General features: G+C 39.6%; 1 protein-coding gene across 1 annotated transcript in view; it reads right to left on the reverse strand.

The window, feature by feature from the left end:
* Window positions 1-842: 842 nt before the first annotated feature.
* LOC149316619 (sterol O-acyltransferase 1-like) overlaps window positions 843-13,095 on the reverse strand; it is a 49,751-nt gene continuing 37,498 nt past the window's right edge. The window contains exons 13-16 of the mRNA XM_089515938.1: window positions 12,099-12,197; window positions 11,717-11,852; window positions 7,479-7,624; window positions 843-5,964 (exon numbers count right to left, since the gene is read on the reverse strand). Of these exons, the coding sequence (XP_089372064.1) occupies window positions 5,908-5,964; window positions 7,479-7,624; window positions 11,717-11,852; window positions 12,099-12,197 (438 nt within the window). The 3' untranslated portion in view covers window positions 843-5,907. The remainder of the gene's footprint in view (window positions 5,965-7,478; window positions 7,625-11,716; window positions 11,853-12,098; window positions 12,198-13,095) is intronic.

Below are 13,095 nucleotides of genomic sequence, written 5' to 3' on the forward strand. Positions count from 1 at the left end.
GCTAAAGAGATAACAACCAAGAACACATCAATTTCATTAACTGAGATATACCTTTACTGGAACTAGGACTTACAAGATTTATCTTTTGTAGGCCCAGGCTCAATATTTAGCACCTTTGGACAACTGCTGGTGCACAACTTAAACAAGCCCAACAGATTTTGGCTCTCCTTCTATTTAAGTGCCCCAAACGAATATCATTTATGTGGGATGGATATTTATGCTGCTGCATCCAAATAAGTCAACAGTGTGAGTATGCACAGAAAGCACTTTGATAAGCTTCTTTAAATTTGAAATTGATCTTCAATTTAATCAGTTTGTCACAATTCAAACCTGATGTCCTTATGTTAGATTAGAATTTATTTTCTGACTTATATAAAGATATAAGACAACAATTTTAGTACATCCTATCTATAGATGTTTATATTTGTGTTTGATAGGTATTTCATGTAGTAATAATTTTAAAGGTGTTTTTTGTGTTTATGTATGAAATTAAATTAAAAAAAGAATTTATTTTCTGACTTACAATTATTCCCATTTCAATTTATGAGGGTTTTAGATTGTACACGTTTTATTACACTTATGATTTTAGCCTTATTGTGTGATCCTGGGTGGGTGGGTGGGAGGGGGAGAGCCCAGTTATGTGCTCAGTATATATAAAATGCCTACTGACAGTGCAAACGTGGAGTGATGTATCCTAGAGGAAGGCCTGGCTCATGGAGCAAGACTGCCTCACACTGCCACATTTACTGGCATGAACAGTGGATTATGTGGAGAACACCACATTAAGAACCCACTTGAAGGTTGAATGTGGTCCAGTGCAGGAATGAATGCAGACAAAGACATTTCAGAGATAGCAAAATATATTTCAGTTTTTATAGTACAGTATGGATCATATAAACCTTTAAACAGAACAGAACAAGTCACAACATACAATTCAACACATTTTAGAATTACTTAAGAGTATTGCATTCCCTACAATTGTCAACCTTCAATGACCCCCAATGCTTCCTTCTTGCAGTCTTTCACAGATCCTGCAAGTTTAGTGCTCCTGGTCCAATGCCAATTCTAGTTTAATTATTTCCTTTCACTGGCATTCATGCAAATCTTTCTGTTTCTCTATATGAGCCAAAGCTAAGTCATAGCCCCCATTATCTGCTGAATAATTCCAGCAGCCCTATCAAGCAGTCTAACAGGATGCCTTGCAGTTGCTTGAATTGTGCATATTTTTGGCACTTTAGATATATTAAAAGTTTATCTCCTGTCACTGGCAGCTTAAAATCAAAAATTGAGAACCAAAGGACATGCCTGTTAGTTAGTATATTCATGTCCCCCATCCCCAACATACAAGTAGTTACTTTAAAAAAAAAATCTGGATTTATTTGCTAAATTATCAAATTTTATTTTAAAGCCAGCGGTTCAGGTTACTTTAAAAAAAAAATCAGCAGCAGGCCTTCTTATGAAAACATTCAACCTTCATAGACAACAAGTTCACAGAAGAACAAAGAGTATGGAATGGATGATCTCACCATGTTAACACTGGTTTAGCAATTCTTCAAAGCTGCAAGTATGCTGTTTGTAGTGTTCAAGGAAGAGAACCCTATTATTCTACTCATGGCTAAAGGGCATTTCTAGTTAAAGGTCACAACTTTATGAAGAATCTGCAATCACAGGCAAACAGCATTTACAGGCAGTATTTGTTAAACTGTGTTTTATCAGATTATTTGGAGATTACACAAGGTGTTGGCCAAAGTTCAGATAGCCAAAGGCCACTACTCATCCTTTTCCAAAGCTAGATACTGTTTTGGTGTACTTTTTAGTTAACAGGAAGCATTGGAACAAGCACTGTATTTGACTCTGGACATACTCTGGATATTGTACATAATATTCAATATGTGTGTTTAATCTTCCACCATTCAATTATTTAGAAATTAACCATTAAGAAATTAACCAGTTCGCACTGATTAATAAACACATAAATAATCTGGAAACATATGGCTTAGCCAAACAGGCAAAGATTCAGGCTTAACCAGACTATGTACGTTGTTGGTGTTTCCACAGTTTAAAACTGCACAATATCAAAAGGAAAGGAATTAAGGAAGCAACTGATTTCACTTTGTTTACACAGTTCAGAAGCATAGTTTGGTGCTCTCTTCAGGCCGGTGCCTGGTGAAGATACACTATATTAGCAGGATTTTCCTTGATTTCATTTCATATTGATAATATAAAATTTAAAACCTTTGGGTACGTTTGATTATGTGTGTTTTCCTTAGAGTGTGACTGGCATGGTTCTCAGGCTTTAAAATAATAGGAAGTTCTTCTGTAAGCTTTCAAGTACAGATTTCACATAACAGCTCATCTGAGGCCTGAATACAGAAATTTAACAATACATAAGATACAGAGAAGGTCAGAGAAATATTAAGTCTCAAGAGTGAAACAATACTCAAGGCCCCATTCAATAAGTAGTTTGAGAGCAGGGCCCCTTTCCAAAGATGGAATTTTGCAAGCCAGAGTTTTTCTCATCTTCCATTCTGCAAAATGAACCATCAACATGTTTGACTGCTTGCCACAGCCACCACTCTGGACTTGCTTTACTCAACTCTCTAATACTCCTTAGAGAGGTATATTTGGCCCAACTGATATGCTGCTGATTCCTAGCATTACATTTTTAGTATATGCTGGAGTTTGACTGATCCTACTTGGAAGTGGAAAAAGTAGTGTTCTTTAGAAAACAAACATTTTAGAATAATGTTAAGATTGGTTTTTTAATAATTTACTGATTTATCCATAAAATACTTGTTCTTGTGTCCCTTCAAATCATTTCCAACTTAAATTTATGGTGACCTTAAGGTAAACTACCATGGGTTTTCTTGGCAAGATTCGCCTTTGCCTTCCTCTGAGGCTGAGAGAATGTGACTTGCTCAGGGTCAACCAGTGGATTTTCATGACCATGTGAGGATTTGAATCCTGGTTGCCAGAGTCATTGTCCAATGCTCAAACCACCATGCTGACTCTCCCATAAAATACTACAACACATTAAATGTGTACTACAGTGTGCCCTTGGGACCTGCTGGGGTTTGGTTCCAGGACCCTCTATGGATACCAAAATCCAAGGATGCTCAAGTCCTATTAAATACAAAGACATAGTAAAATGGTGTCCATTATATAAAATGGCAAAGACAACTTTGCTTTTCAGAGTTTATATTTTTTGGGAACATTTTCAATCTGTGGATGCTTGAATCCATGGATACAAAATCTCTGGCTATGGAGGGCCAACTGTACACTCTTCTGCCATTGGTTTAAAAAATATTGTTAATTTGGGGGAAAAAATCAAATTTAATTTGAAATGTGTGTGTATATGTGCCTTCAAGTTGCCTCTTGACTTATGGTGACCCCATGAATTTCACAGGGTTTTCTTAGTCGAGAGATACTCAAATATGTATTACTAAAATGGAAAATAGACTACTTTCTCATGAGCTAATCTGTAATATGTCTTTAAATTTTAAACCACCATTTTCTATAAAATACAGGGGATGAAAGTAATGTGAAATTTCAGGCTGGGTGGCTGCGTGTCTTGAAAGAAATCTTGTCTCGGTTGCCCTAACTGCTTCTCTCTTGATGTCCCAGTTTGTTGCTCTTGGATCATATCACAATAGTAATTAAAGTGCACTTATCACTTCTTCCCAGCAGATATGAGCACACTTATCGTTTCTTACTTGCACTATAAATCATTGTGTTGCAATAAGACATGAGCACCTAGAATTTAAAGTGCACCATGCGCCATGCACAAGACAAAAGCAAAGTACATAGAGAGCACATGTCATCTACACGCTAGTTCTCTGTTCTTCTGTCTTTTCTTGTTCTGAAACAGGCCTCAAATGGCTTTTGGGATAACTGGGAGAAAGGCCCAGGCTGTACTGAAATGGCTGGCCAGCAGACATTCATCTAAATGTCAAATGGGCTCTACGAACCCTAGTTGCCAACCACCAATATAAGGACACTGTTTTTCACAATGGTACACCTTACTGTGATCTAAGCTGTCACTCACCCCCATATATATTTTTAATTAGAGCAACAGGATCAAGCTGATGTATTTTCTTATTTGTTATGCTCAATCCTATTACACACACTAAATCATTGCAGAAAAAAGTGTTAATGAGAAATGCCCGTCTTAATGTTAGGCAGGTAATGAAGGACAGCACTCTTTAGTAATAATGATGACATGAATTTAGTAGAGTGGGGATGACCAAATGGCAGTCTATGGGCTGGAGAAGGCCAGCAAATTAATTGTGTCCAGTTGCTAATTAGCCCTATCAAATCATCATCATCAATGTAGTGGGGGAAACTGCAACACCATTTCACCCATAATTCACACCAGTGGAAACATCATTTTTAATGCAACTAGCATTTCAGGAATGGGACCAAACTGGGGGTAAAGTAAAAAAACCCTCTTCTATGCACAGATTGGGGAGCTCCCTGACTACAATTTACTATTAAAATGTAATGCAGCCACAGAACTTCATAGTTATACTTTTGGACAATAGCTCCCTGAATCTGGAAGCTGCAGTCCCAAAAAAGTAACTTTCTCAGACTCTATCCATAACATCAACACACTTACTTTGGCCTTGTGATATAGACAGTAGATTCCCTGGGAAATTCTGAATGTACATGGTATGTTAAATGTGAACAGTCCAATTTTTAAGGTATTGAAAGGACTCACTTTTATTATAGAAAATGGCCCAATATACAGATAATTTTTCAGAACACAGGACACTGTCTGTATTGTAATGTAGCACACAATATTGTCAGCTATCCCTGGCAGCACAGAGAAAAAAAAGCTACTCACAATGCAGCAGGTCTGTAATTTCAAGTTACATTTTAATGTTAGTATTTAATATAATGTCCATTTTACCAGAGCAAACGCTAAAAGATGGATAAACATGGCAGTCTTTTCTGCCAATGTAATTAAGACAGGAATCTTCCACAGGAAGTCCCTCAAAGATACATTCAACCATTGAAGATTTTTATAATTGCTGTTGTTACAATTATTCAAAACGAAAAAATAAAACATATGAACAGCAAAGGAAAACTCAAGCATACCTTTCACAATGCATTATACATAAAGACAGAAACACCCTTTTGACTATTCAGTCTTGGAAGTTGACTGATTCCATTCACTGTAAGCCAATTAAATATTTCTACAAATATCTGTTGCAGTCCAAATAAAAAATTATGGATGGATCAACCAGAATCATATGCACATATTATAGCTATTCATGCAGAAAGGAATGAAAACACCTATTGCTTCTGCTCCATCCAGACACCCCCAAATGCACTAATAAATAACCAGGCACTTGGCTGTCCAGCAAGATGAATTAATCAAAGTCTCACTTATGTTGATGCTTAGAAAATACAATTCCAAGACTATCTCCAACCATTCTTTATCTTTTCCCTGGCACAGTCCAAGTAACAGAAATCTATTACCCTTTCTAGAAGTCTATTGCATGTGCTGCAGGGAAGGAAGGTGGCTGGACTCCTGACTCTATTGTATAATCATACTGAAGCAACAAGCAAAAAGAAAAGAAAAAAGAATACATATGAATACTGGTGATTCTGAGGGAATGTTATATTCAGATAAGCAAGATTAACCCAGATCAAACAATACTGTCCTTTTGGGAGATTAAAAGAGAAGACAGTAATATACAGACCAGCATTTGCAGTAGTCAAAAGTCTTCCCTGCAAATTCCTTCACCAATCCTTCAGTAGGCTTCATGACCAGCATGGAAATGGCTCAGGTTGGCGCTGCTTAGAGAATATGAACCACCTAATGAGCGTCAAGTACCCCTAGCTGCCTTGAGTGACAAAATGTTTGCTTCTAAGAACATCTGGTAACCTTGAGCCCAGAAGACTTCAGATCTTAATTTGGCAATCCCAAGAACGTGGTTTCATGTAGTCCAGGAACGTGGGCTAAAAAGACACAAGAGGAATACAAATTTGAGGTGAGAAGAACTACAAAAGTGTCAACCCTGTCCTGAATGAACCAAGGGCTTTTTAATTTAATTTAATTTAATTTAATTTTTAGAGGAGTGTCAAAGAGATCTGGTGCCACAATAAACTACAATTCCCAGGAACTGAGCCAGCGCAGTTAAAGCAGTTAAAGCCAGATTGATCACGGGAACACCATATAATACCGGTCTTGAAGTCCCTGCGCTGGCTGCCTATTAGTTTCCGGGCAAAGTACAAGGTGTTGGTGATTACCTTTAAAGCCCTACATGGCTTGGGCCCAGAGTACTTGAGGGAACACCTTCTTCCCTATTGTCCGTCCCGCACACTAAGGTCCTCTGGAAGAAATCTACTACAGCCAAAAAAATCTAGGCTAACATCTGTCTCCCAGAGGGCCTTTTCTATTACTGCTCCTAAACTATGGAACGACCTGCCGGAGGAGATCCGTCACATTTCCACTCTGGCAGCTTTTAAGAAAGCACTCAAGACGGATCTCTTCCGGCAGGCCTTTCCAACTTAGTTACCCTCCCCAGATATAGAGATATTTGTCCCCTCATCTGTCCATTTTCCCCCACCAATGTTTCTGCCTATTTTTTGTTTGTTCAATGTTTTTAATGTTTTAAATGTTTTAATATTATTACTGTTTAATTCTGTTTTAGTACTGGGAATGGGGGGTGGTAGGTCTAGGGTTTGATTTTTTAACTCTAGTGTAATTTGTTGTATTTTATTGTTGTAACCTGCCCGGATTCTTCGTGATTGGGTGGGCTAGAAATAAATCTATTATTATTATTGTTGTTGTTGTTGTTGTTAGCAGGACATGGGTCCAAAACACACTGCTGAAATAATCCAGTTTGACAGCTTTAACTGCTCTGACATAGTGCTAGGGAATCCTGGGAATAGTTTATTGTGGCACCAGAACACTCTGACAAAGAAGGTTAAATGTCTCACAAAACTTTTTTCCCCTGCAGATTATTCCTGCAGTGTTTTGACCATGTATAACAAAGAGAGGCCTGTGGTTCAGTAATCCTCAACCACTAATAATCTGAACACTTATTCTTCATCTTCTCCAGTTCCCCTAATATAATTTCCTGCCAGATCAGCTATTTCTATTAGAAAGAAACCACACCAATGCCTGTTCTGCACTAATGACTCAGAGAGAATGAAGTTTTGGTAAGGTTCAAGTTCTTTATTTTTAAAAACTGCAACATTTGAAAAAGTTTGGGACAGGATGCTAAAATTCAAATTTCCCAAATTTTCATTCTCCTACTGTGTCAAGCCCAGCTTCTACACATGTTCTTCCATCAAAAAGACCACTCAAAAACTCTGCATTACACTTGAGATTTTCAAGCTGCAAAATCAGAACGCGCATTTTTTTTAAATTACAGTGAGTTATTTGATGCTTACATTCTGGTTTTAAATGCCTTGTGTTGAATAGTAGCTCAGTTTGCTCTCCTTATTATTACAGAAGGATTACTCACATTTTTCAAAGGGCAGTACTGATGGGCATACCACTCCAGGCTATAGAGACAAACAATGACGCCTTGGCCAAGGAACAGTAAAGTCCACATGATCACATTCCAGATTGGACCTTCCCGACGGTCATGGAGAATGAAGTTGAAAACCACTGAAGAAAGAACATAAAGCATATTCAAAATGCATCAGTTCAGGATGCTATTAGTACCCTCTATGTTCCACAAGTGGCAGGGTTCCATCATAGTAAGAGGCTGCACCTTTTGCCACCATTTTCTCACCCTCTTTTTGCCCTTCAGATTGAAACAAGGTTAAGGCTTTTCATCTAGCTCAATGGATTACAGACTGAATGATCTTTACAGTCTCCCAAAGAATGGCACATTGGAAGAGTTACTATGGAGGCCCATTCTAGCCAAGGAGAAGGCGCCATCCAGCACAAGGTTAATTCCAGATGCTGAACAGGTGAGGCAATTTGAGTGATTCAGCTTCCTAATCTCTATCTTCTCTCCAGTTTTTTGCAAAGCTGAGAAAAAATTGGGAAAAAGGAGATGATTCCCAAAAGAAGGGAAGTACAATCTTGCCATCGGAGGGTGGGGCTGGGTGGCCCCTTCCTTCTCCTTGGCTAGAATGGACATTTACAGCAAATTCTCCAATATGCCATTCTCAGTTGGCAGAGAAGGAGCCATCCAGGAAAGGGAAGTACCCTAGCCTAACTAATCTGTGTGAGAGATGGTAGCAAAAGAAGATAATTAATGAGAAACAATATGATGGTACACCTGCAGCTGCATGGCTGCATGGGCTGAGACAAATTTATCCAATCTATAATGTCTGGTAAAGGTGGAAGGCAAGACTCACGTGGTGGCTCTACAAATGTTCTCCATGGAGTGTTTGTTAAGAAGGATGCAGAAGTAACTGGTAGAATGATCAATGACAAGTGGTGGCTTAAGAAGACCAGAGATTCATAGGCTAAGAAGACACATGCCTTTATCCAGCATGTCAGAGTAGGCAGAGAAACCTTTCGTCCCAGAGAGGTGAGTAGAAAACAAGATAAAAAGTGCTTTCAACCTCCTAAAAGTACTGGTGCATCTACTGTAGATGTTGAGAACCAATTTATACCATCATTTTTCTAAAGGATGGACTGTGTGTGGGCAGAAGGAGGGTAAAATGAGAAGCTGTGAGCGGTGAAAATAAAAACTTACTTTTGGCAATAACCCTGGATCAAACTAGAGGGAAACTGAGCTTCAAACTTTCAACAATAGCTACGAGGAAAAATATTTTAATGGAGAGAATTCAAAGGGAAACTGACTTTAATGGCTCAAAAGGTCGCTTGGCAAGGGCTGTAAGAACCTTATGGTTAGCCCAAGTTGGGAAGCAATGAACTACAGGGGGGGTTAGGTGGAAGGTCCCTTTCAAAAGTCTCTTCACATGAAGGTGAAAAGAGAGGGAATGCTCATGATTGGGTAATAAAATGGATGCTAAGGCTGCAGTTTGACACCTGAGTGTGTTGGGTTTCAGACCAGCATTCAGACCCATTTGTAGAAATTCTAAGATTTCCTTTACACAGGTTGTGAGGGGAGAAATGGGCTGAAAGCCCTTTTGAGAAACGCCTTCCAGGTGGTTTCATATATTCTAATGTTGGAATTCCACCTGAATGTTAAATGTGTGTTTGCTACCTTATGTGAATAACCAGCCCTCACATAAAATTTCCTTTCAGTTGCCAGGCAGCTATCTGTAGCCAAACTGGATCTGGGTGCAGAACTGAGCTATGGCTCAGAAGATTGGGCTTAGATGGCAGAAGAAGAGAGTCCTGGATTCCCAGGGCTAGTAGATGGGAGAACCAAGGTCTGTGGAGCCAATGAGGGGCTATGAGAACAAACGATGCTCTTCCCTGATGGATTTTCCTGAGTATTTTGGAGATTAGGGATATCGGAGGAAAGATGTATAGGAGAGCTGGAGGCCAAGTCATTTGGGGGGCATCCTGGGCTTCTGTCCTGAGGGAATGAAATCTAGTGAAGTACCTGGGGACCTTGTGGTTTGTGTCTAAAGTGAACAGATCAACCTGCAGATGGCCGAAAAGCAACTGTATTTGCTGGGAAACAGATGTGTCTAACTCCTGTTTTCTTGGATCCAGTGTGCCTGCTTGAGGAAGTCTGATTTTGTGTTCAGGGAACCCTGGATGTGTTGGGCTGATATGGAGAGGAGGTTTTCCTCTGCCCAGGAGAGCAAATGGTGAGCCACCTTGAATAGGGATAAGGAACAAAGACTGCCTTGCCTGATCAGATAAGAATTGTCTGTTTTGTTCTACGTCTGGACAAAGATGTGTGTCCCTTTGGGAGCCTGTTAAATGTGGAAGAGTGTTGGTTTGATGGCCTCCGGTTCTAGCCAATTGCTGTAGGAAAGTTGGAGGCTGGCATCTGTGGTGAGGACTTCCCTGGGAGGGTCCAGCAATGAAACTCCCTTTGAGAGGTTGAGAGCATTTGTCCATTAACAAAGGGACAGACTGACTTCCCTGGTGAGATATACCCTGGTGCAAAGTTTCTTTGTTATGTGATACTAAATGAGGTGCAGGAGCCATTGAGGGGGTGGGAGTGGAATTTTGTCCATGATGATGAATGCAGGAGCCCGTGAGGCCTAGAAGGTGAGAAAGAGACATCAGGTCTCCTACCTTTATCTTCACAAGGAGGAGGAACTACTCCCTGATCTTTGCTATCTGCTCAGGGGATGGATTAATAAAACCTTTTTTGGAGTCTATGAGTGCCCTTAGATGTACAAAACTGAGTTGCAAGAAGGTGGCTAGCGGCAATCACCCTGGTAAAAATCCAAGGAGCCGAGGCCAACCCAAACGGAGTAAGTCTGAACTGATAAAGCAGAAATGAAGGTACCTCTGAGCTGAGGAGTGGGAAAGGACACTGAAATATGCTGATGAAATATCTATCATTAGAAAGTAGTCCCCTTGGCAGATGTGCTCATGGATTGTTTGAAGGCTTCCATCCAGAAACACTTGTATTTGATAAAGCTATTGAAAAATTTGAGATCCAGAAGCAGGCACACCCCACCCCACCCCATTTTTGGACTCTGCAAAGAGGAATGAATAGACTCCTTGGAATCGATTGGCAGCAGACGTGATGAAACGGGGGCAGAGAAGGGTTGGCAGGAAGGACGTGAGACTCAAAGAAAAGAGAGAAATTTAGTCAAACACAGAGCAGCTTGTTTATGACCTTTCCTGAATGAGACAAGGGGGAAAAACTGAAGGGGAATCAGAATATTGAATCACTCAAACATATGATCCCTTGCTTCGCCTGGGCAGTGCCTGGAATTATCTCTTTTTCTGCCAGCTGAGAAGTCAGTGGGTGCCATTTGCTCTTACAGAAAAAAGCAAACTAGCTGTAACTGGAGACATGAAAGAGAAAGAAAGGCTTGACTGCCACCACATATGCTAGTACTCAAGTCCCATTAAATACAATGACATACCAAAATGCTGTCCTTTATTAAAATGGCAAAATGAAAGTTTGCTTTTTGGAATTTATGCATTTAAAAAACTATTTTCAAACCATGGATGTTTGAATCTGTGGATAAAAAAATCTATGGATATGGAGGGCTGACTGTAATGTCAATACCAACAAAGGAGAAACAGTGATCTCCAGAGCAGTCATCAGAAGAACTTCAAAAATTAGAAGCACATTGTAAAACCATAAGACAATAACATTTTGCATCAATCAATAAATTAGCAGTACTTTATTAGATAGCACCTCCATTGTACTATATAAAATTAGGTTATTAATGTGGAAAGGAATGCTGACCATGTATGAAATGGGATTTTATACGGGGTGAATTATATACACTTTATTGGTAGTGCAGAAAGATATTAAGGGAAACAGGGGGCAACCACTTCAATTCTTGCTCTGTATTGCCTTATCCTTCCTGTCCTCTCATAATGTTCTAGAGAAAAGTTAGGTGACACTATATCCTACGGTAGTTGTAGTGCTCTCTCAGCCAAAAGCATGATATGACAAAGATAGCTTTTTCACCAACTAAAGCACTGGCTTTGAAAAGGAGGAAGTTATCTGAAGTGATTTTGTAGGGTGGGAGGGCAACACTTCCAAATCAAAAAATGAGAATGGAAGGCAGGAGTCAGCCCCTACATCTCATATTTTACACATTAAATATTGGCAACAGTTATATAAATGAAAATAGATTCAGCAAGATTTTACCAAATCTTACTGCTCAAAGTGTATTTGTTACTTACTTCCAAAGCACATGAAGAGGAAGAAGAGGACCGGATAGAAGTAACCAAAGCAGACACTCAGAACATACTCATGTACAGCAGCAGAAACAGTGAAGACTGCCAGCATAGCAGTAGCCTTGAATTTTTTTCCAAACAACTGTTAGTGACATAGAGAGAAATGACACCAGTTACCCTACTGAAAAATAACCAATAAAAACTGTTACAGCATGTGATCCCAAAGTGCCTATTAATATAATTACACAGTTCTAAGTATATGCTTCTGTATATTTGTACCTTCCTCACTAGGAAATGCTAATGTGAAATCTCTTCCCACTCCATTGGAGAACCATTTCCAACTGGATTTTACATGATTAAGAGAGGGTATTGACAGATTATTGCTCACCCAAAGAAAGTCTCTGTATGCATAATAATACAACCAGTCATGCACCACTACATTCCACGTTCGGTAATAGTTTGCGAACGATGTAGAATTCCACCAATCCTGCAAAAGAGAAGTGGAGTGTCAAATGGGCACAAACCTATGAAGTAGTATTCAAAACTCAGGACCACCGTGTCAAGGATGCTTTGGCTGCAAGAACAACCTTGTTGTTGTTAAGTCTTGTTGATTCATGACCATGACATCCCTAATTGAATCTATTCACCTGGTGTGTGCTCTTCCTCTCTTTCTACTGACCTCAATCTTCCCTAGCATTATAGATTTTTCTAATGAGTCATGCAAAAATAACCACTACCACCCTTAGATGCCCATATCTTAATGTTTGCAGCCAGGTCTCCAAGGCTTATAGCCAACATTCTTAGGGCAAATTCAAACATGACAAGAGCTCTGTGTGGGAAGAAACTTTCCAAGCAAACCCCTAAATGAAAATATAAAGGATAGCTAAGGTTCAGAATTTTGATTGCTATGGTCTAGACTGCAGAACCTGATCATTCATGGCCTAGAGAGGAACTGGCTGGTCCCGAACCAGTGCTTGTATCAATCTGGAATATGGACATTCAAGCAGTCCAGTACTTACAAGCACTGGCAAAGGGCTACAAAAAGTCTTCCTAATTTATAGTAATTGACCCAAAGCAGATACATTTTGTTTAAACCACAGAAACAAAAAGCCAAAAAGATTATATTAAAAAAACAGAGTTTAAATCATTAGTAGAAAAAATGTACAGTCAGCCCTTCCTTTACGCGGGGTATCTGTTCCAGACTCCCCCACGTAAAGGGAATTCTGCCTATGCTCGAGCCCCATTTAAGTGAATGGGGCTTGTGCATGCGGCGGCGTGGTGGCGCACATGTGCCACAGGCACATGCCTCATTATCCCTTATGGGACACACCGCCCCTTCTCCCAGCGCGGCTTTCAGTGTATGCTGAAAGTCACGTAAAGCCTGC

Source organism: Sceloporus occidentalis, unplaced genomic scaffold, assembly GCF_023333645.1.
Source record: "Sceloporus occidentalis isolate IW3139 unplaced genomic scaffold, rSceOcc1.0.p SCAF_3, whole genome shotgun sequence".
Taxonomy (NCBI): domain Eukaryota; kingdom Metazoa; phylum Chordata; class Lepidosauria; order Squamata; family Phrynosomatidae; genus Sceloporus; species Sceloporus occidentalis.